At 36.4% G+C, this 23,806-nt stretch overlaps 2 protein-coding genes across 9 annotated transcripts in view; one reads left to right on the top strand and one right to left on the bottom strand.

Annotated features, from left to right (window-relative positions):
- The window catches only part of LOC128262604 (uncharacterized), a 58,295-nt gene that overhangs the window by 18,107 nt on the left and 16,382 nt on the right, over window positions 1-23,806 (bottom strand). The window lies entirely within an intron of this gene.
- LOC128262611 (uncharacterized) lies at window positions 12,547-14,190 on the top strand. 2 transcript variants are annotated; one of them, XM_052996980.1, is made up of 3 exons: window positions 12,547-12,942; window positions 13,031-13,898; window positions 13,974-14,190. In XM_052996980.1, exons 1-3 carry the CDS (start codon window positions 12,896-12,898, stop codon window positions 14,001-14,003), a joined length of 945 nt encoding a protein of 314 aa, XP_052852940.1. In that variant the 5' UTR covers window positions 12,547-12,895; the 3' UTR covers window positions 14,004-14,190. The 2 variants fall into 2 exon arrangements, with proteins under 2 accessions (XP_052852940.1, XP_052852939.1); XM_052996979.1 differs by having other exon boundaries at window positions 13,971-14,190.

Genomic DNA, 23,806 nt, shown 5'->3' with positions numbered 1-23,806 from the left:
TTATTCTGATAATTTTTGGATTAGTTTCCCATAAATCTGCATTTAAATGTTGGCTTGTAATTTCGGGTCGATTTTCTTGAAATTTTGATGATGGTACCCCTTTCAATTTTTCACAAAAATGGATGTTTGTAGAAAAATGACCTAAACCCAGTTCCTTTAATTGCAGAACTTTTCTCTCAGATATCCGATTTTAAAAAGGCATACCTCCTAAGGTTTGTGGCTTAGTGTTCTAAGATTCTGCATTCAAATTTCACTCTTGTATTTTGCGTTGATTTTCTAAGCGATTTAATGAAATTTAAATTTAAAAAATGCCTTGCAGAAAAGCGAGCCAAATCCAGCACATTTAATTCCATAACTTTTCTTACAGATATCCGATTTGGAAAATTCTTTATTCTGAAGGTTTTTGGATTAGTTTCCTATAAATCTGCGTTTAAATGTTTGCTTGTAATTTCGGGTCGATTTTTTGACAATTTTGATGATGGTACCCCTTTCAATTTTTCACAAAAATGGATGTTTGTAGAAAAATGACCTAAACCCAGTTCCTTTAATTGCAGAACTTTTCTCTCAGATATCCGATTTTAAAAAGGCATACCTCCTAAGGTTTGTGGCTTAGTGTTCTAAGATTCTGCATTCAAATTTCACTCTTGTATTTTGCGTTGATTTTCTAAGCGATTTAATGAAATTTAAATTTAAAAAATGCCTTGCAGAAAAGCGAGCCAAATCCAGCACATTTAATTCCATAACTTTTCTTACAGATATCCGATTTGGAAAATTCTTTATTCTGAAGGTTTTTGGATTAGTTTCCTATAAATCTGCGTTTAAATGTTGGCTTGTAATTTCGGGTCGATTTTTTGACAATTTTGATGATGGTACCCCTTTCAATTTTTCACAAAAATGGATGTTTGTAGAAAAATGACCTAAACCCAGTTCCTTTAATTGCAGAACTTTTCTCTCAGATATCCGATTTTAAAAAGGCATACCTCCTAAGGTTTGTGGCTTAGTATTCTAAGATTCTGCATTCAAATTTCACTCTTGTATTTTGCGTTGATTTTCTAAGCGATTTAATGAAATTTAAATTTAAAAAATGCCTTGCAGAAAAGCGAGCCAAATCCAGCACATTTAATTCCATAACTTTTCTTACAGATATCCGATTTGGAAAATTCTTTATTCTGAAGGTTTTTGGATTAGTTTCCTATAAATCTGCGTTTAAATGTTGGCTTGTAATTTCGGGTCGATTTTTTGACAATTTTGATGATGGTACCCCTTTCAATTTTTCACAAAAATGGATGTTTGTAGAAAAATGACCTAAACCCAGTTCCTTTAATTGCAGAACTTTTCTCTCAGATATCCGATTTTAAAAAGGCATACCTCCTAAGGTTTGTGGCTTAGTGTTCTAAGATTCTGCATTCAAATTTCACTCTTGTATTTTGCGTTGATTTTCTAAGCGATTTAATGAAATTTAAATTTAAAAAATGCCTTGCAGAAAAGCGAGCCAAATCCAGCACATTTAATTCCATAACTTTTCTTACAGATATCCGATTTGGAAAATTCTTTATTCTGAAGGTTTTTGGATTAGTTTCCTATAAATCTGCGTTTAAATGTTGGCTTGTAATTTCGGGTCGATTTTTTGACAATTTTCACAAAAATGGATGTTTGTAGAAAAATGACCTAAACCCAGTTCCTTTAATTGCAGAACTTTTCTCTCAGATATCCGATTTTAAAAAGGCATACCTCCTAAGGTTTGTGGCTTAGTGTTCTAAGATTCTGCATTCAAATTTCACTCTTGTATTTTGCGTTGATTTTCTAAGCGATTTAATGAAATTTAAATTTAAAAAATGCCTTGCAGAAAAGCGAGCCAAATCCAGCACATTTAATTCCATAACTTTTCTTACAGATATCCGATTTGGAAAATTCTTTATTCTGAAGGTTTTTGGATTAGTTTCCTATAAATCTGCGTTTAAATGTTGGCTTGTAATTTCGGGTCGATTTTTTGACAATTTTGATGATGGTACCCCTTTCAATTTTTCACAAAAATGGATGTTTGTAGAAAAATGACCTAAACCCAGTTCCTTTAATTGCAGAACTTTTCTCTCAGATATCCGATTTTAAAAAGGCATACCTCCTAAGGTTTGTGGCTTAGTGTTCTAAGATTCTGCATTCAAATTTCACTCTTGTATTTTGCGTTGATTTTCTAAGCGATTTAATGAAATTTAAATTTAAAAAAGGCCTTGCAGAAAAGTGGCCAAAACCAGCAGATTCAAGGCCATAACTTTTATTAAAGATATCCGATTGTAAAAAGGCATACCTTTACGGTTTTGTGCTTAAATTTTCTAGAAATCTGCGTTTAAATGTTTGCATGTAATTTCGGGTCGATTTTTTTTTGAAGTTTTAATGATGTAACCCCTTTCTTATTTTTCCAAAACTAGCTTTGTAATAAAAAATGACTTAAAACCAACACTTCCAGGCCCATAACTTTTCTTACAGATATCCGATTTTGAAAAGGCATACCTCTACAGTTTTTTGGCTTAATTTTTTAGGTATCTGCATTCAAAGTTTGAAACTATTTTCTGTGTAGATTTTCTGGGCGATTTAGTGAAATTTAAATTTCTAAAAAATGGCTTTGCAGAAAAGTGGCCAAAAACAGCAGACCCAAGGCCATAACTTTTCTTACAGATTTCCGATGGTAAAAAGGCATAGCTGTACGGTTTTGTGCTTAAATTTTCTAGAAATCTGCGTTTAAATGTTTGCATGTAATTTCGGGTCGATTTTTTTGAAATTTTAATGATGAAACCCCTTGCTGCTTTTAAAAAAAATTGCTTTGCAGAAAATGACCTTAATCCAGGACTTCTAAGACCATAACTTTTCTCACATAAATCCGATTGTTAAATGGCATACCTCTAAAAGTTTGTAGCTTAAATTTTCACAAATATACAATCAAATGGTGATTTCTAAAGACTTTTTTATTTTTTTCCAAAACCCACCACTTCTAAACCCATAACTTTACTTACGGTTAATCCAACTATTAAAATATTCAAATGAACTAAACATTTGTAAATAGAATGTAGCTTTCAGACACCAAGTAAATTATTTAAATTGAATATGGTATCAATATATTCATTCAAATACACGTATTAATAGTCATTATTTTTTCCCCGTGCAGTAATTGAGATATTCAAACGAACCTCTGCCCAGGTGGGTTTTGGGACATCTAAATTGGTTGACAGCAGACACGACGGACATACAAAAATATCGTATCGGTGAAGTGGGCAAAATGGGCAAAGGCAGGTCTAGAGAGAAAGAACTGAAATGCGTTAAATGCGTTTGATGTGCGGAGTGCGTCTAATGTTTGAAAATTTCCATAAAACATGCAATAAACGCCCAAGGACAGCAACACAAGGGGGCTGCAAATGGAGAGGGGGTTGAAAAGGGTTAAGAGGAGCAGCAGGAGCCGCAGGAAGAACAACACTTACCGCCATAATGGAAAAAGTACAAGGGCCGCCATAAAAGCATAACAAGCTAACGTGTAACGAGGCGGCAACTCGAAGGCTGCAAATGAGGCCATCTGGCGGGATGCAAAGGCAGGACTAAAAGCAGGACACCCTGCAACCTGGCAACTCCAACTCTGGCCGGGATTAGGTTTACATTGGGTCATTTTGCGCCCTTGCACCCTCCCTGCTGCATTGAATCCCCTCAAAAGGTGTCAGGAGAATCGAAGGAGCAGGAGCACGAGCAGTATCTAACATCATGCCATCAGCAGTCGATGTAATGCTTCAATTTCACCCACGCACATTTACACATATGTGGAGGACCATACTGGGAAAAACCATAGCCTTATTTTAAAATTTAAACCCTTTTTCCATAGCTTTGTTTTTGAGGAGATTAAAATAGATTTAAAATACAAACAGCTGGGGTCTCTTATAAAAAAAGGCGACTTAATTCAAGTTGAATGGTTTTTACTTTCATTTTACCTGTGATAGTTTTTGTGGGAATTTATTTATAATAGTTGCAAAAAATATAACAACGTAAATTAATGCTAAGTGGGTTTCACTTTAAGGCTCTTATTTATTAAGCATGTAATCAATTTGTAGAAGAGGTTAAATAAAATATTTATAAAAACACACGAACAATGTTATGTTATGTTAAGTTATGAAATTATTTTAATCAAGTATGTGTAAGCAATGTTTACTAAGCATGTATATAATTTATGAAATAGATTTAATTAAAGCTACATAACTATTTTTTATAGTTAAAAATTATAAAAACATGGTTTTAGTTTGTAGTTAAACTTAGTGTTCAATTAATGAAAAAATGTAAATTGATTAAGTGGTTAAACTTATGTTTATCAAAATCTGATTAATCGCAACAAAAACGTTCTTCATTTAATTTTCCCAGTGCAAGCACACAGTGAAAGAGACATGCATCAAGTGCTTGCTTCGTTTTCCAATGGAAAATTGCACGGCAAAAGGAGTAGCAAAGAATTTGATGCTCAAACAGATGGAAAACGAAAGCGGAAATGTTGTGCTAAGCCACGCACGTCCTGTCACGCCCACTCACCGTCCGTCCGCCCTCTTTTCTGACCCATTTCCTTATCTCCTTCCGCACGAACTTGGCATGTGTATGTGTGACTATTTACATTGTCACACTTTCATCATTGTGTCAGAGTTTGGCTCCGTTATCGTCTGCTTTACTCAGCTCTTCAAGGATATGCCCAAGGATGTGGGAGCCGAGTGGGGGGCGGGAGGGGCGTGTCAAGTGGGGGCGTGTCCAAGCAGACAGCTGCTGCTCAATTGCATTATCCTGCGTCCGCTGATGGATGATTGTTACTGTTCTAGCGCCAGCTATACTTGTATCCTTGTATCCTGGTGTCCTGGCATCCTGACGCCCTTTGAGCTGCTTATCGCACTTGCAGTGCCTTGTAGTTTGGCATGGGCAACGCTTTTTCAAGGATAATTGAATATATTATGTGACGGCACATTGTTAAAAGGAATCTGAGTCATTTTTCTACTCGAGTGAAAAAATTAAAGAAATAATATCCAGTGCGTTTATCTAATGCATATAATAAATTGTTTGCCTTTTTAGCATCTACGATTAAGGAATCGCTTTTGTGCAAGTTATTTGTGTATGTTACTAATTGAATTAGGAATATGTTAAGTTCACAAAATATGTTCTGATACTAAATCAATTTTAAATAATTTGTGGGGGACATCAAATCAAAATTAATCTGCTTTTTAAACATCTACGATCAAGTTAATGTTCTAATGCATATTAATTTCTTGCATTTTCTAATGCATATTAATTTCTTCTAGAAAATTGAGTCTAAACTCATGTACTCTAAAAACCTTAATTTCACAAGGATATACAACCAATCTCTGTCTGGTTAATAAGCATCTACGATTAAGGAATCAGAATAAGACCCTATACTCCATTATTTTAAAATAATGAAATATATCAAATCTGTCTCGATACATAGCGTATCTAAAAATTCTAATCGGAGACATCAAGCCACTAACAACTTAAATATGAATATATTTTAATACTTAAGCCTTAGGAAGCGGAAATTATCTGCATCCCTTTCCGCTTGAGGTTCGTTTCTCTTTTGCCACAAACTACCTACTCAACTCGGATCGATTGCATTTTGAAAACTTTTGCCAAAGCTGGATATAAATAATAACAAAGACGACTCAATTGCTGCCAACCACCACCTTTCAACTTGAAACAATACAAAACAAGCAACAACGGCGGAAAATAGAAAACTTTGCCTCTTGTGCAAAAAAAGTTCGAGTACAAAGCAATAATAAGGAGCTCATCATGAATTTTAGAACAAGTGGCAGAAAGTAAAGCTCACACACACAAATGATGGTTTTCAAAAGGCTGCCCCATCTGCATCACGTATACGCCCGGTGTGAGAGCCACCTGGAAACAAACGTTTGTTGTGGTTGCTCTCTTACTGCCATTGCCCCCGAGAACCAGAACCACTGGTCAGCTGAAAGGGCCGTTCTGTGTGAGACTTGCGGCCTGACAAACCCCCTCCCCCCCATCACCACCACCTCATCCGGCTGGCCAGCAACTAGAATAAAATTTAATTAACCTGAAACCTAGTTTTCTGCTCTAAGAGCCTGGGCCTCAAAACCCAACTTCCAAGCCAGACTGCTTCAACTTGTCCGAATGGGAATTGCAAATGATGTAAACACGAGGCGGCAGCAGAACAAAACAGAGAAAACAACAGAATAGAACTGCGGAGAAGGTACATCTGGAGAAATTAAATTAATGGTTAATTTGCTATTAATTACATCATTGCAAAAATAAAAAAAAAATTTAAGCTACCTAGCAAGATTTAAACAGACAGATTGCCTTGCGAATCCTAAACGATTTGGATGATAACTTTATGATTATAAATAAATTTTGATAATTTATATAATCAAATCAATACGTTTTTAAAACAATTTAACAAGATCTAAGCAGAGAGATATCCTTAAAAGTCTCAAGCCATTTGGTCATCTAGCTTGGAAAATATAACACTTTATTGGATATAATTTTTAGATTAAAGCTAATTTATATAACTTATAAAATAAATAAATAAATTATAGAGCATTTAAATCTTCTTAGTTGTCAAAAATATGAACAAGACATTTTTACTTATAAATAAAATCATTTATAGGTATATTTGAATTTTAAGAGCTTACTTTTGTTTTTAGTTTTTTTGTTGTTTAAAAAATTCAAATACTTTTTACAACAACTTTTGTTTTCTCTCTGAAGTACCTTTTTCTAACACACTTTGAGGCTGTGCATTATAAATGATCAAGGGCTCTAATTTGAATGGCAAAGCGACGATGCTAACTTTTCTTTTAAAGAGTTCCGGCTGCTCTTATTGTTTTTCCACCCGCTTGGGGGCCATTTCCATAGCCATGGTTTTGGCCAGGTGGGCACACATTTTGCGGTTTTTTTTAACTTTGTCACAACACAAACAGGGGCACAAAGACAACAAGTGGCAGAGCACGAAGACCTGACAGTCCTGAGTCCTGACTCCTGACTTCTGACTCCTGTCATCAACCTGTATTAGAAACCTTCGTTGGTTTAAGTCTTAGCGGTCTTTAATTGGAAACTAACTATGCCTTACACCTATGTAAGCATTTGCCATCAGGCCCCAGGGGAAAATCACCCACTGTTTGTCTTTTAGCAACAATTAAGCAAGTTTCGGTTGCTTGCTCTGGCTGGCAAATTGCCTCGATAAAAACTTTGGTAATAGCTAACGGAGGCTGGCAGATAATCTACTTTGCAGCCAGCCAAGCAAGCTTTGAATTAATTAAATAATGCCGGCATAATTGACATGGTTTACATTCGCTTCGGGCCAAACACATTCTAAACGGAGCTGTTAGCTATTTTCTTTGATCATTTCAAATTGGTGGTATGGCACATTTGAATGTGCTATTGGCCAAACAGAACAGTAATTGTGTGATGCGGCTAATGAATTGAATTCACCCCATCGACCTCAACAATCCGACTATGGGGATGCATCTAATTGGATTTTTGGTTAATATTAAATACAGCGATAAGTGTCGACATTCAATGCCTAATTCAAAAAATAAAACAGCAGTTATCGCAGCAAAACGAAACCACTTAGCGGACAGCCACCAACCGAAAAAGCCGCGAATATTTCAGTTTCACAATTTAATATCTATTAATTATGCATCTAAATCAGGGGCGTTAAAAGAGTGGGCGTGACAATACCGTAAATACCGTAAATCGATAAAAGCTAAAAAAAAAAACAGGCAACATAATTCTCCGGCTGAATAAATAATGAATGCCTCTTAAATTTTCATTTATCCCTGGCTAGCAAAGCCACTAAAAGCCACCAGTAAAAAGCAAAAATAAACAATAATAATGAATCACATAATGAAAGAATGCCACCATAGCCAAATAAAATAGTCTACTTGAATTGAAAAAAATGTCCCACGCCATTAACTAAGTGTTATAACAAACTTTAATACTCTGGCCCATGTACAAAATGTTATTATTAAATCATACACTAGTCTATCCTTGTAATTATTAATTTGTGTTACCAAAACATATTCTCACATACATACATACCATTAAAAAAATTTATTGTAATATTTTTATACTCTAGTCTATTTACCATAAGTTTTATTCTTAAAATAATAATAAAGTGCAAATAATATAAATAAATCTAACAAATTTCTTTAACTATAAATTACTGCACAATAAAGTGAGTGCATTACTGTTAAAAAAAAAACTTTTTATAGCCTTGCAAATTTTCAATAATTATTATAAACTTTTTTGGGACTCTCGAGAACTATTTTGTTTTAAATTGCTGCATACAAGTTTGTTTTTAAACTAATAGAAGTTTAATTTTGTTGTTAATAATGGTAGATATCAGTTCTGCCAATTGTTATCAAAAAAACTAACTTATACTTTATTGCTTTATTTAATGTATCACAGAAGTTTCCAGTGATTTGTAATCAATTTTAAATTTAATTTTATAAAGCTGTGAACGAAATAAAAGTTGTGGCATTTTTAATGATTGAGAAATATTTTGGTAGGTTTACCCAAAAAGTTGGCAAGCAAAAGAGCTTTTATTTTTAGTTGCAAGCTAATAGTCGAAATGGGCAATGTCCTCTGTCATCAGGTGCATTACCAAAGCCAAGAAAACTTTTTACCGTAGGGACCTAGAGACCGAGAGACCAAGAGAATTGGAAAACTGGAGAAAATGAGAAAGCGAAGACCGGGGAATTGTTGACAGTGAGCAAGCCGAAACGGCAACAACAAATTAGCCGACCCATAACCACAGTGCAATCAATTGTAGTGGTCCAGAAGACACATTCGAGCGGATCGGCCAGAGGAGGAAACGAAAACGAAAGCGAAAACGAGGACGCAGTGCCTCCAAAAGCACTTTATATGCCGGGGTAATGTCGCCTAATAAACGTCTTCACTCGAGTGCGCTTCTGCCACCCAACCACCCAGCCACTCACTTTTGCAAAAGAGAGGTGTTTGTATGAGTGTGTGTGTGTGTGTGTGTGTGGGAAAGGTCGAGCAAGTAATTATGATTTATGTCGCTTTGGAGAATGTGCAAGGCGTCTAATTGTGTGGGCGGTGGTCGTTGGCTACAATTACGCCTCTCCATCATTACCGCCCCCCCGCCCCTCAAATATCTCTGCTATTATGTCAAGCTGGCCGAAAATAGTGGAAATCCTACACGAATGTCGGATAAAGTAATTACAGGATGCTCAATTCCACCCGCCCAAGGACTGGACAGGACGTAACAGGACCTAAGAGAGTGGTGCGAATGTGTCCGATGTAATGCATGCTAATGCGACACCACCCCACTGCCACACCCTCCCTAATCCTGGCTCATTAAAATAATTTAACTTGACCCGAACCTGGTGGAGAAAACCTGGATTCCTGGAATACTTTTGTGGCCGCCTAATGCTAATGAAACGGTATGCCTCCTTTCGGTGCCATTTGAGTCCTGCCGCAAAGGATTCTCCCTCCTCCACTGGGGACAATTGAAAAATCAGTAAACGATGCCGCATTGTCAACGCCGTGGAAAATCCCTGTGGAAAACTGGGCAGTCGTCATTCCATGAGTGGAGCATCATTCGCACTTAATTAGTAGAATGCCCGATTTAAAAGTGGGCGTGTCCAATCAGCTGAGGGGCTTAATTACAGCACTGGCATTTCAAATCGGACTCCAACAGATGCGGGCTCTTAAAACCATCGAATGGCTGGGAAAATGGAAAATGGCAAATGATTGCAAAATAGCCAGGAAAAATTCCATTTTCAAATAAGACTAGAGCAAAAGCTGTTTAGAGTTTCCTTTTTAAAAGCAAAATTCTTTCTGTGTTTAGAGCAGAAAAGAAGCAAGAGACTGATTTGGAAAAGGAAAAAGTGGGAAACACAGCTCACAAAAACAAAAGTAAGTAAACTAAGACCAAAGCCAATTTTTTAAGGGTTTCTTAGGCTTAATCAAATTAACTACTGTGCTTCAGTTGCTGGAGCAAAAAATGCCAGTTATGACAAAGGAATGTAGTTTAGAGGGTTTTTAAGTAGCAATCTTTATTTTCTTAAGATGCAATTCTTTTTTTTTTACAGGTGGCAAAACTTAAAGAGCTACTATTTTCAGTTACCATAGTATGTTGACCAGCAATAAAGTATCTACTGAAATCGTGCAGAAAGTATCTTAAAACCGAAATGCAGCTTTTAAAAAGTTATTGCCGCAAAGAAACAACTGAAAAGTAGTTCAAGCAAACGGAAAGTACTTTAAGCCATTGAACAGTAAAAGCTGAGAATCAGTCTTAAAAGTATCTCTTGGCTGCGGAAAATCATCTTTTGCTACTTAGCCACCAAATACTCCTTTAAGCTAACAAAAAAAAAAACAGAAAGAAAGAAAGTTTGCGACTGTTTCCAGCAACTTCTCTGCAACCAAAATATGTATTTGAGAGCAGAGATAAATCGCACCTAAAAATATAATCCCAAGACAAGTGCGTCCCATGTAAGGATAAAGTATATCCATTTATACAATATATTTTTAGATGGCCCCTAACATATTTCCGGCCATTAAACGTAAGCGTGTAAGCTGGAGATCCCTTTTTTGCTAACTGGATTATGTGCAATCCAAAATGGTTGACGGTTCATCAAGGAGGCCATCAGCAAATTAGTCAAAGAAGTTCGAGTTGGAATAGAAATTTGCTTAGCTGTCGTAAATTCCGAAGGGGCACAAAAGCTAATCGGGCGGCTAATCAGAAGGAGCCATCAAAGGCGATCCGAATCCTTTTCGCCCAAGTGAGGGTATCAAGTAAAAACCCTTGCCGAAGGAGCTGGCACTAGAAAAAAAAAACGCAGCTCAAACTGCGTGCCAGGACATCATTATGCTAAAATATTGCTCGGCGGTACTTAATCAACACAAAGGCTGCGAGTTCGTCTGCCACGCCCCGCTGTCGATTTAATTGCCCCACAGACACTTCAATGTCAGCATAAATTAAATTTTGATTTCGCCGCTCGGGCGACTGCGGCGTCTCTAATGAAATTCCGCACGCCAAATTGCACAGGCCCTCCAGAATGGCTCATCCACATGGCACATGGCACATGGCGCATGGCACACCTCCCATCTTAGCAGCTTCTGCTCCTTCAGTTCCTGCCTTTCCAGGACCTCCTCCACCTTCGTTGGATCCCCATCTTCCTGCAACAACAACAACGATGATGATGAGCTCATGATGTGGCGGCCTGAATTGAGTTGGTGGCCCAAGTTAGTCGTTGCTCAGTCATTGTCGCATCAATTAATTTCAGCACGAGCCACGACCAGGAACTCCAGTGCTCATCACCATCAGCCCATCAGCCACCCTCCATCAGCCACACTGGAAATTAGCTGGGATTACTTTTTGGGCATTTGTCAAGGTTAAATTCAAAATAATTTAAATATACATGTTAAAAATCGAAAAAAATTATAGATAAATAGAATGCTTTATAAATATGTAAATATATTATGTTAAATACAAACAGAATTAACACCATAAATAAATTATCATGAGTTTTTTGTATATAATTTAATGTAAGCAAGTTAATAAATATGTTTTGATGGGTAAATAAATTCCCGTTATAAAATTGTGCCCAATCAAATTCGTAAGCTTTAAAAAAGAGTACCACTTATAGTTGATAAGCTTACAATTTTATTTCCACACCTTTCGTCATAAAAGTGTCATTTTATATTAAACACTTTTTTTTAGTGCAGAATTTCCATCCTTCGCCACCGCAACAACAGTTTGCAATTGAATGTGCGGAAGCGTTGTGGAGGCATGGCACGTAATGAGCTTAGTAGTGGCCAAAACCTAAGGTGGCCAAGTCAGAGTACATTTTGGTCTAGTGGCCCGCATCTTGCGGATGTTCATGGGGGTTAAAGAGCAGTAAGTGTGGGGTAAATGTGGGCTAAGTGTAAGTGAGAGTGACACGGAAGGGATTTTAAAGTCGACTGATTACGGGCGAGTCAACTGGAGGTCCCAGCCACACCAAAAACGACAAAAAATCTGAAACTAATTAGCGACACGTGTCCGTCTATCGAAATGGTTTTTCCTTTTAGTTTGCCAACACCTTAAGGCCTTGAACTTTTATTTAACACTGGAGCTGGCTATTTTTTATCGATAGTTGGGCACCTAATAAATGATGTTTATAACTGCTTAACATCTGATTATTAATGATTTTCGGACCTTCGATTTATTTTATTTTATAGCTTATTTATTTGTATTATTAATTATAGTAAAGTTTACAAAAATAAAGCTAACAGAGTACTAGAGATACTGAATCATTTTTTTTTTGGTTTGTGCTCCGATATACTTATATATATAATAAATAATATATATACTTGCGGTCAAGAATAACAAAAGTATTAAATGAGATACTCAATTAATTTAAATAATTTAAGTTTAAAGTAAATTTGATTTATTTATGATCAAATGCGTAAACATGTGACAAAAGGGATGCCTATGTTTTGTAGAAGTAGTTGAGATGTACTTCGTACTTTGCACAACAATTTTAAAATACTCGTAGCAGCAAACGTTAAACAAACTTTTAGATATCATCAAAAAAATAAGTTACTTCATAGATTTGAACAATTGAAATTACCCGCAGGCGTTAATCCACCCACACTATCGGCAGCAATTTTTTGCCACGCAGAGCTGAGCTGCGCTGAAAGTGAGCTGCCAACTTGCAACTGACGAGTTTTGTCAGTAGGAGCTGCAGCTACAACGCCTGTCAAAGTGACTGACGAAGCACAAATCAGAAAACTTGTCGAGCAATTGGAACGGGAAACCACCGGGCACCGGGCTATACAAAACAGAGAAAAAAAAAAATCAAAAAAAAAGAAACAAGAGGAAAGCAGTTCTCCCACAATGGCGTCAAATGAATTGGACAAACCGAGGAAGCGGGCTGAGAAACAGTGAGTAGGGGTAACACCTTCTGCCATAGCGCCCAGCCCTGTTTAACAGCAAAACCACCTCCCAAATCTACCACCACCCCACACCCAGCAATCAGTTCGTCGGACCCATTGTCTACAAAAATGAGATGCCCGGACCGTCGGTAGATTGCAAATTACTGCCCTGCGGCAGGGATATTCTGGAGCACACTCTGGATCCGGTTTCGTATCCCGACGAGGAGTCTCGCATTTTGCATCATTTCAGGGGACTTCATTCGTTGTTTGACTTTGATTTGGTGAACCAGTCGGTTTACGATAAGCCGCCCAAGAATGCGCAGCAGATGGATTCGAGGGATGCAGCTTTATTGGCGGACATTGATGCCTTGGATTGTGGCTATGGCAAGCCCAAATCAAGTCGTGCCCAAGAATGTGCCCAGATGTTTGCCAAGGAGCGAGTTCAGGCGCCACGTCCTCGTCCCGGACTAAAACGTCCTGCGGCCGAGACAAAAAAGATCCCGAAAAGCCTGGAACCCATAAGTCTAGAGCAGCAAAAGCAGCTGATTGACAGGACCTTCGAGGAGATCAAGAAACCCCTACTCAGGCATCCCACAAAGCCTAGAAGTAATGCTCGACCTGTGGCTATTTTGCCTATTTTCCCAGACTCAAACTTACAGAACTACCACTTCATTCAAATGCAGTTCGATATTGCACCTACTGATAATAAACAAAATTTAATCAAAGACTGTGGCAACTATCTGATCAACTTCAATGCCACTCAGGATATTTGCCAGTCTGGAGAACAATTATATCTATCAGATCAGCGCTATAAAGAGGAAAAAGCCCCTGAAAATACAGAGCGTGGCGAGCGGCTTATACTCATCGAAAGAGATGCTGCCCTCTATTACGTTACTGTGGAGAAGCACATCAAATTAAGGCGGGAACGGCCACGCCCACAGGCCTTGGCCAACAAGTGTCTGCTGGTAAGTCTCGGATAACCACTCACAAATTTATGCCAATAAATTCATAGACAACTAAACTACACTTTTACACAGCAGGTCAAACGAGTACCAATGGAATCAAAATAGGAGGGAATTGATTTTTTTCTGGCAGCATGATTGAAATTCCCCTGTTGAGAAAACAACTGGGCAGCGATGAAATAAAGCTATAACCATATTGATATGAAATTCTCACAAATTGAAAGAAGTTTTCTTTGCAAATGCTTGAAAATATGTTGCATAAATAAAAATAAAAATGCCGAAAAGCTAGATTGAACTTTTTGCCTTGCTCTTTTCATATTTCGCCTTGAAATATTTTGTTTACTACAGTTGGTTTAAGTCATATAAATTGATTTAGTCATTTAAGAAATACTTTACATTAACATTTTATTAAACAAGAATTTCAAAATGATTGCCTCAGAGTTGTCAATAACAAATTCAAACCATTTCTACTGGAAATACTTAGAAATAATGCAAAAAAAAAGAAAATAAAAATACCGAAAAGCTAGAAAACTTTGCCATGCTATGTTTTATTCTTTACAATTGAACAAGTTTAAGTCTTTGTTTACAAAAATTCCAAAAATATAATAAACTAAAAATAAAAACCAAGCTAAATTAAAATTGAATAAATTTTTGGTAAAAACATAGTAATTATGAATATTTATTATCTCAGTGCTGTCTTCTTGCATTCCATAATACAACTAAAAAGGCATCTGCTTAAGTTGATTAAGTTAATCAAGTTTATTAAGTTATTAAATGAAACTTTTGTCTTTTTTCAGAAGTATTCCTAAAAATAATATTTTAATACTAAAAAAAAAAATCTAAAAAGGCAACTGTTTACCTAGAATTTAATGCTCGCGTGTAAAGTTTATTTGAAATACCGGTGCTTGTTTATTATCTGATGCGGTACAACTGGCAGTCAAAAGTTGCCAGGCAACTGCCTCAATCTGGGATGTGAGTCCTTGCTGGCCACCATCTACCATCCAACCAGTGTCCTTTAAATGTAGAGCGATGCAGCATCTTCCTGGCAATCCTGGCAATCCTGGCAAGAGCTGCTACGATTCTAAAGCATTTCTATAGACTTGCCCACACACAAGTACTATATATAGTATATATATTTGCCGGGGAGAATCAATGTGAGAAATAGACAATTTTTATGACGTTTCCTGTGAGCCACGATTTTTATTTCATTTTATTTTAAATTTTTTTTGTCGCTCTCCGTCCGCCACTGTGGTTTACTGCGGAGTCCTATTTCATTTGGCCAGACGCTCGGAATTTGTTGTGGCAGCGATTTGGCAGGAAAACCGAAGCCAGGCCATGCCATTCCCCCATTTTCTGTGATGTCGCATGCAGCAGATGTCGCTGGGGGAATGGCCAACCTGCCACAATTTTGTTGGCCAGCACAAAACTTATAGTACATCCAGCAAACAGTAACGTCACGTTGCACGATGGCTTAAATAGATTAGCCAAAATGCTATTCCTGCGGTCTGCGGAACTGTTGCTCTGCACCAGGAAAACTCAAAAGTGAAAAAGAGTTCATTTGGAAGGGAAGAATATAACCAAAAAAAAAACGAAAAACCGAAAAACAGAAACGGAAATTGTGAGGCTTTCAAATCAGCCCGAGAAACTAATGTGCCGACTTCAAAGGCAAACAAATTCAAGTGCATTGAGCCCGCAACAAATCAAAGACGCCTCAACGACCTTTCTCTCACTATTTTGGCCAGCATTTCCCTTTCGGCTTCCATTTCTCTTAGCCATTCTCTTAGCCGTACATCAAAGCAATCAAATGGACCCAAGTGTATCTATCAAGGCGATAAGTAACACAAAAAGAAATTCAAATCTCGCTTAAAAGAGGCGAAACCCTGGAGGATAAAACAAGTATGAGGGATGTAGATAATGTTGAGAGGAGTACACTTAAAATAACTTAAATGCGAGTAAGTTATTAATGGAAAAGCTTTTTTAGCATTTAGCATTAATTTATTTTAAATCAAGGAAAACTCAAACAGAAATAATTATTTTTTGATTTAAAAAAAATGTTCAAAAAAGTAAATTTACATTTTAGGAAACTATAATTTAAATAATAGAACGAAATTTTAATGAACTTTCTATTTTTTACATTTCGTTAAACATGTGTAATGTTTTGTGAACGACTGAACGCAATTTAGCTGATACAATTTGTTGTTCGTTGGTCTTATCTTTCTCTTAAAGTATTCCAGCTTAACCTATTTTTCTGCGTGTGTTTGGAAGAGGCAACGAAACGATTTCATTTATAAATTGAGCTTCTGTTTTTTTTGGCAGCGTCTAAGTTACGAGAGGTTGCGACTGGCTGGCAACAAATTATCGCTCTGGCACCCAGCCATCGCTCCCTTCCGAATCCGAGTCCTTCCCCGAATCCTTGACTGAAATGAACTCTTTGGGGCGTGTGAGTGTGTTTGCCGGCCTCAAAGAACTGACCAAGCAATTTGCCTGGCCCAAAGGCTAGCCAACACCTCATCGCTCACACGATAAAGAGGAGAGGCTGAGGACGTGGATGTGGGGGGCAATGGTGGATCCTATCCTATCTTACCCGGAGTGGACTTTCGCCTTAATTAAACAGATTTGTTTGTCGACTTGAGAGCTGTGCTGGCGAGTGTGTTTTTCGACCCGACGACCACGCCCTCGCCCATCGCCCATCGCCCATCGCCCATTGCCCGTCTAAGCAAAGAGTGTGGGTCAAGAATTATGGCAACACGAAAAGGTCAAACCCGTTCTCGGTTTTCAATACTTATTGGCTATATAAACTTGCTCTTTCTCTTAGCCATGACCTCATAAACATAAAACGTAAATTCCAACGAGATGGCACTTTCCCACTTGCTAATCCTTAATTTGCAATAAAAAAGATTCATGATCTATATAACGTATCGGTGTTTTGTTTTTCGTTCTTAGCCGGCCATCGCCACTAATATTTTACTGTCACTAAAATCACAACGTTGCTGGATTTCGAAACGATTAAGTGCAAGCAGATGGTGGTGAAAATAGCAATCTAAAATGGTATAAATATTGAATTTCCTAAAAAATTTTAGTTCTTAGTATAATAGTAAATGTCAGCAAGCTAAATGTTCTAGCACCTTCAACATACAAAAATTATGATGTTGTTACGAAATATAAAAGCCTTTGACTATATTATTCGCCTTGTTTTCAGATTTTCTACTTCGTTATGCATTAACAAACCCCACTTAATAAAAATGTTATAGCAAGGCAATTTTGTGATTCTTTTCTGAATTATGTATCTCAAATAAAAACTATATTTTTTCTTAAAGAAATTGTCTTGACATTTTCTCTTACTATTTAAAGTTGTCAGCAAAGAAATAAATAATGGCAGGCAAATAAAGACAGGGTGAGCATGTGAATGCGAACATCCACCTGGAAATCTTACAAAATCTCTCGGAAATAGCCAGCAAATTCACAAGCATAAATTCCGGGCAGCTAAAGTTGGGCATTTCGAGGGTCAAGTGTAAAGTTAAACAAAAACGCTTAGCTTAGAGGCCGACAAGAAGAAGGAGCTGCTCTGGCCAGGATTTATGCTGCGACATTGCCTTTTGTTGACGCTGGAATATTCACATTACACAAGGCGAACAAGAAGGACACACAGAAAGAAAAAAAGGAGGATAAGTGATGAGGGCGACCCTCAAGTGCCAGCAGCGGCCAAAACGATGTCAAGTCAAAAATGGGAGAAAAAGAAACTAATTTTATAAGATGGTGTCAACTGCAACTTTTGCTTCGTGAGAGGGCTCCTCGCACTGCACCCCTCGAGCATTTTCATCCCCTGCTCGAGTGCTCTTTGGACTGCATTAAACGGCCAGGGAAAGCCAAAGAAAGCGGGGAAAGCCGAGGAAACTGATGCTGATGATGGCCACTGCTGAGAGCTAAATGCACTGGCAGATTACCGCAGACAAGAAAAAAATTAAAGTGCGTCATGCCACCGGCCTTCCCAACAACCACCTAATGAGCTTCTTGCTGCCCCAGCTTAAAACTCATAATCAGCACAAAAATTCCACTCGGGCGGATATTTGATACACTAAGAAACAGAGTTCTTTCCTTTAGTCCTTGAAATCAAGCAGAATAGCTATGTGCGATATAAATTAATCAACCTTAATAAATAATATTTGTTTATCTACAAATTATTTTATACTAAAATTATTAATCACTTTTAAAAAATACTATTTGTTTATATATAAATTAGCTTATAAAATTAAATTTAAAATACTGAAAAATACAAACATTACAACAAGAACACAAGCAAAATACAAATTTCTATATCGTTAAATTTTCTTAGAATTCTTTTAATAAACAAATATATAATACTTTATAAATAATTTAATTTTAAACTTCATAACACAAATGTTTTGGTAAATAAAAATAAATTTTGTTTAATAATGTAACAGCTTGATAAGACATAAATGTTTTAAATACAGTGAGGGTTTCATTAAAATTAATCTGTAAAAATTAAAAACTGTTGCCAAATATTTGTAGACCAAATGAATTTGCAGGTAAATAATTAATGGAACAATTTCCATGGCGATTACAGCATTCCATTCCATTATATTTTGTACTGTTCCCGAACTTATTTGCCTCATACACGCGAACAAAACAGTTAATTAAACCGAAAAAATGCCTTAATCAAAAGTTTTGTGCCAATTATTGTTGTTGCAACAACAAGTCAGCAAAAATAATTCGATTCAATGCGAGAACGATGCTGACCGCAAAATTGAGGCCTGTAAAACGCAGCCATATTCTTTGCACAAAATGTTTTTCTTCCCCGGCCACACAAAATAACGTTGGGGAAATTTGCAATGTTGATTTCCATTATTTATGGGCTGCTTGTCGGGCTGCTATTGAAATGCCCCAGGGTGTTCGAGGGTAAAAGTGGGCGATGGGCGGTATTTATTGACGAGCGGAATGGCATGTAAACCACAAATTAATTGGCTTGGTTAGACACCGCAACGGACCAGAAAGTTGCATAAAACTTTGCCGCCTCGATTGATTGATGTGGCCTGGCATTTTGCAGGTAATCAGGGGCCAAGGAAACAAGCTGAGCGAAAGGCGAAAGGAGACCGGGCAAAGGACCTCCTGGCTAAGTTGCGAAATAAGCCGCCAAACAACGTCCCTGGATATTTATTTTGTTTTCCATTAAAGATTCCTTTAAACTTGCCTTCGTATGCAAGAACTTTAGGCAAGTACAGCTGGATTGGCAAATCATTTCCCGCTGAGTGGGCAAAAAAAATGGAAAAATAATATATATACGTTTTGCGTAGACTTATGCTTGCCATAACTTATCGATTTAGTTCAGCCTTTTAATAATTATCTTCCACTAAATGGTATTTTATTTATTTTCTTCACTCAACTCTTAACCAACTTTTCCGATCTCTCTTGTAATAAATTATTTCTAACTGCCGGTCAAATCATGAGCTGCATAAACTTAACTTTCCAATCATGAATCATTTAAGTATCGCAAAAAACTGACTTTTGTTTTTCACTTTTTGCACTAAAAGGAGAACAAACAATTTTGTACCAAACAAATTAAAACTTTTAGCAAAACTATTTAGATACAAATGTAAACAGATGGTCAGCCACGAAAATGTTCACCCAAGTAAAGGAAGTGGAACAATGGCAAAGGTCAGGGTTTTCGGAACCAAAAGAAAACAAGGAAGTCTAGCGGAAACTTAAAGTTCACGTACTTAATGCTTTTGGGGTCATAACTCAAATTGTTGGGAAAATGCTTAAGCAAAAGCAATCTCCTGTAAGTAATTTTAAATAAAGGTTTGTTTGCAAATTGTTTACTTAAATAGATAAATTAAAGGGGAATTTAGTTTCTGCTGAAATTTTAGAGCTTATAATTTTATATATATTCTCTTTGCCTTTATAGGCCAAATATATGTTAATTTATTTTGAGTTATTTTCTTTTGAGCAAGCCAGGGATTAAGAAACCACCCAGGGAATGAAGGGACTACAAATTGCGCTGTTTGAAACTATTCAAGGGAACGCAGCTGGAGCTCTTTAAATATAATAGAAATTTCTAGGGGACATCACTGACCCTGTCTACAGATTAGCGAAATCTAAAAAGTGCCATGCGTAAGCTCACTTAGCCAAATTGTTAATGGTTTGTAATACAATATTTATCTAGGATTTAAAATATAAATTTTATTGTGCCTTCTTAATGCAAAATCATCATTAATTAATATGAGCTAAAAATTGTCTCCTAAAAATAATTTATTTTTGTAAGTAAGGGTGGCTGTTTTCTTTACCTCACTTTAAAATTAATTATACTTTAAATTTATAATACTCGGTTATTTATTAAGTACGATTTCTTTGGTATTTAAGCAAAGCTTTAATTAACAATTCATACATTTTTAAGTGGGAAATACAATGAATTTGTATTTATTAAATAATAAAATAATTTTGAATTTAACTAAATAAATATATAATAAATTTATACATAAATATCAAAGCCTTTTAAGTTATAACTAAAGTACAAGCTAATGGCATAAATATTAATTTAACTTTTTTTTAACTAGACCTCATTTAGAATTGGTTTTTTTTTTATATTTTTAGTTGCAGATCCATAAGTTTCTCAGAGTGTAAGCAAACAATTTTCTCGGGCAAATTGGACAGACGGCATGCAGTGCAAAATAATCAGATCTAATGTTGTTCTTCTGTGTCCTGTTGTTCTGTTGGGAGAATTGCAGAACCCTTTGGTTGGGGCCATAATAAAACCCGCAACGCCAATTCCAAGGAAAATGTGTTAATAAAAGGACAAAGAGTTCCATGGCAACGGAAGCTAAGAAAATTGAAATGAATAGAGTTGGGTGAGGGTGCAAGTCCGGGGGTGCTGGGTCTAGGGCGTGGGCGTGGCCTAGGGTAAGTGCCTTAAAGTTCATTTGCAAACAATCAGCCCCAAAGAAGCCAGACGACTGTCTGCCCCGAAGAGTATGCTATGGATTTTCCATCTCGTACCTAAATTATCCAGGGTCTTCTGACCTTTGTCTATTTGCGTCTGCGACTGCGTCTCTGTTTCGCCCATTGTTTACCCGTATTTCTCTTGCATTTTACATCATTTTGCACCCTTCAACTCCCCCCCTCCACCTCCCCAGTTTTTTGTTGGTCAATCTTTAAGCAAATTTATGTTGTGTGTGCCACAGACAGCCGCAGGCATTTCGATGTCCTTGCGCCACAAAAATGAAATGCAGCCAACAAGACGGGCTACAATGTCTGTTTGACTGACACACATGAAATGGGTGGTGGGTGGTGGGTGGTAGTTGTTTGTTAGCGATGGGCATCCTTGCAAACATTGCACTTTAGGGTTAAGCAAAGCCAACGCCAGCAAAAATTCTTTTTTTGGCCAACCGCAAGACTCTATGCTCACACACACACACGCAAATTGCCAAAAGCAATTCCATTTTTGCCTTAAAATGCACGAAAAACGACGGCAACAAGACGATGAAAAACAGAAGAGCCAGCCGCCGGAAAAGCGGTGAAAAGCGACAGGAAAATGCACAGAAAAAAGGAAAAACAAATTTTATAAAAATGTATTTTATATGTTAAACATAAGAAATGTAATAAAACCAAATTAATTCGAAAATTAAGTTTTTATATACATTTTACTTTTGCAATGTTATAGTTTTATTTTTGTTTGTTTGCGATGGGCACTATAAGGTCTGATTTTCTTTATTTTAAATACAAGTTAAACTACTTTAAAAATATAATGCTAGTCAAAAAATTTGAAAAACTATTTTACAATTTTTTGCTTTTCAATTTACACTTGTTTTGTAGTTGAAGTAGACACTTTAATGTTAATGTCAAAAAGTCATAACTTAATGCATTCAACAAATATTCCACTTTAAAATTTGGATACAATTTTTTAATTTTAAATTTTGAAAATCATTTATAATGCATTTGCAAAAAAAAATATTTTAAATACCTAATATATTTTATAAATTTTCTCCCTGTGTAAAAGCGTGTAAGAGAAAGCGAGCAGCAGGGCACTATAACGATTTGCAGATGTACGCATTTATTTTTATTTATATTAAGAACAGCGCAGCAGCTAAAAATAAATAGAAACGAAACGGAGGCAGGCTGAGCTGGGAAAAGCTACAAAATACAAAAAGCTAAAGCTGCACTTCTTTGCATTTCGACTTTATATGTATAAGTGTCTATATTTGCGTTGTCTTTAATGCCCATAAAGCAGGAATGTAGTAATGTGGGCGTATACACAAGGACATTTTGGAGACAGACAAGATGTTGATTCTTAATCTGCATAACAAGATGACTCCACAAAGAAAAGAGATCATCGGGTTTTAGCTTAAGTGTCCATTGAATAAACACATTTGCCATGTGCCTAAATATGTTAAGAAAATGAAAATACATAAATAAATATAATAAAGGGAGTATGTGAGCTACTATTTATACACTTCATTTAATAAAATTTTGTAACAAAAACATTAGGCCAAAACAATTTATACAAACTAAAGCTAAATTACAAGATTTTTGTATAAGGAAACTTGGAGTTTTAAAAATTATGTTTTACTCAATAATTATTTAAATACTATGCTTTTAACTAAAATAATATTTAAATTTAATCTCTTTTAAAATAAATAAAATAATTTATTTAAATTTCATCTCTGTCCAAAAAAATAACATTTTGGTTAAGCTTTTCAAAGCTCCTCTCGGGAAATTTATTGTGTAATGCCCAATCAATCATCCGAATGCTAATGCTGTTGATGACTTCATCATCTCCCAGCAATTCATTCAACTTCCGCATCCCTACTTCTATTCTTATCATTTAAATGTAAGTCCTCCTGTTCTCCGTTCCTTCTTTTTTCTGCAATCTAAAAATAACACTAAAAACGCTGATAAATATCAAATCAGACACCCGACACAACGAAAAGCCCTCCGCACAAGCATAATTTCAGAAACCTTTACTGCAAAGCGTATTTCCCATTACAGCATTTCCCCGGCAAATAGTTTTCCCTTTTTCATATGTGCCGGCTAGCATATGTTTTCATTCCTTATTTTCCTGGCTCTCTCGCTTTTTTATTTTTTGTCTGCAATTTATTTTATTGCCGCAATGCAAAATGTGCGAGTGTGTGTGCGTGTTGGCATGTAAACTTATGTTTAGCATTTGTATTTAGCCTGTTTAGCTGTTGTTGCTTTGCCCGCTGGCTGTGGGCTGCTTTTCCTTTAGCACAGCCCAACCCACCCACTTTTCCAGCCCACACGAAATGCTGACACAAATGATGTGCTCTCTGTGTTTGGCCGGGCGCAATTAATGCGGCATCTGCTGCTGCTGTTGCCACTGATGTTGCTGCTGTTTGTGCCTCAGATGCTGCTGCAGCACCAGCACCTGAATCTGAATCTAAATCTGCAAAGGCATTGGGGCAAGCCGCATAGCAACAACAGTAAATGCAAATTATTATTATGCTTTCCCTGTACTTTTAGGAAAAAAAGGGTATATATATTTAGAATGGGACTTGCGTGGAATAAAAAGCTCAAGTGGTTTCTTTGCTTATCACACAAAAATTTAAAATAAATTAACTGCACTTGAACGTTATTTGGAAACTGTTTCTAAAATTTTGTAAGAATCAATAATTCTTTACATGAAAACTGTCATAATGTTTTAATACTTATCTCCATTTTAAACCGAAATAAAATTATTTTTCGTTTTAAAACCTAAATGTAAATTTAAGAGGAAACCAAATTATGAAGTATAAAAGGCAAAGTGATGTTTAAGTTGCAAAAAAGCTATAATAGTTTAAAAAAAAAGTGTAATTATGTAGATTTTAGCCCGAAAAATAAAAAAACTCTCTCAAACTTAAGTCCCAAATTTAAGTTTCAAGACTTTTAAGTTTAAAAAAACC

The sequence above is a fragment of the Drosophila gunungcola genome, unplaced genomic scaffold (genome assembly GCF_025200985.1).
Source record: "Drosophila gunungcola strain Sukarami unplaced genomic scaffold, Dgunungcola_SK_2 000001F, whole genome shotgun sequence".
Classification (NCBI taxonomy): Eukaryota; Metazoa; Arthropoda; class Insecta; order Diptera; family Drosophilidae; genus Drosophila; species Drosophila gunungcola.
Note: the sequence above shows the minus strand (reverse complement) of the source record. Positions and strands in the feature narration are given on the sequence as shown.

Excerpts from the sequence above, each read along its gene's own strand:
- LOC128262611 (XM_052996979.1), top strand. The coding sequence starts at position 12,896 with ATGGCGTCAAATGAATTGGACAAACCGAGGAAGCGGGCTGAGAAACA. Across the intron at positions 12,943-13,030 it reads AGGAAGCGGGCTGAGAAACA|CAATCAGTTCGTCGGACCCA; the intron begins GTGAGTAGGGGT and ends CCCCACACCCAG. Across the intron at positions 13,899-13,970 it reads TGGCCAACAAGTGTCTGCTG|CAGGTCAAACGAGTACCAAT; the intron begins GTAAGTCTCGGA and ends ACTTTTACACAG.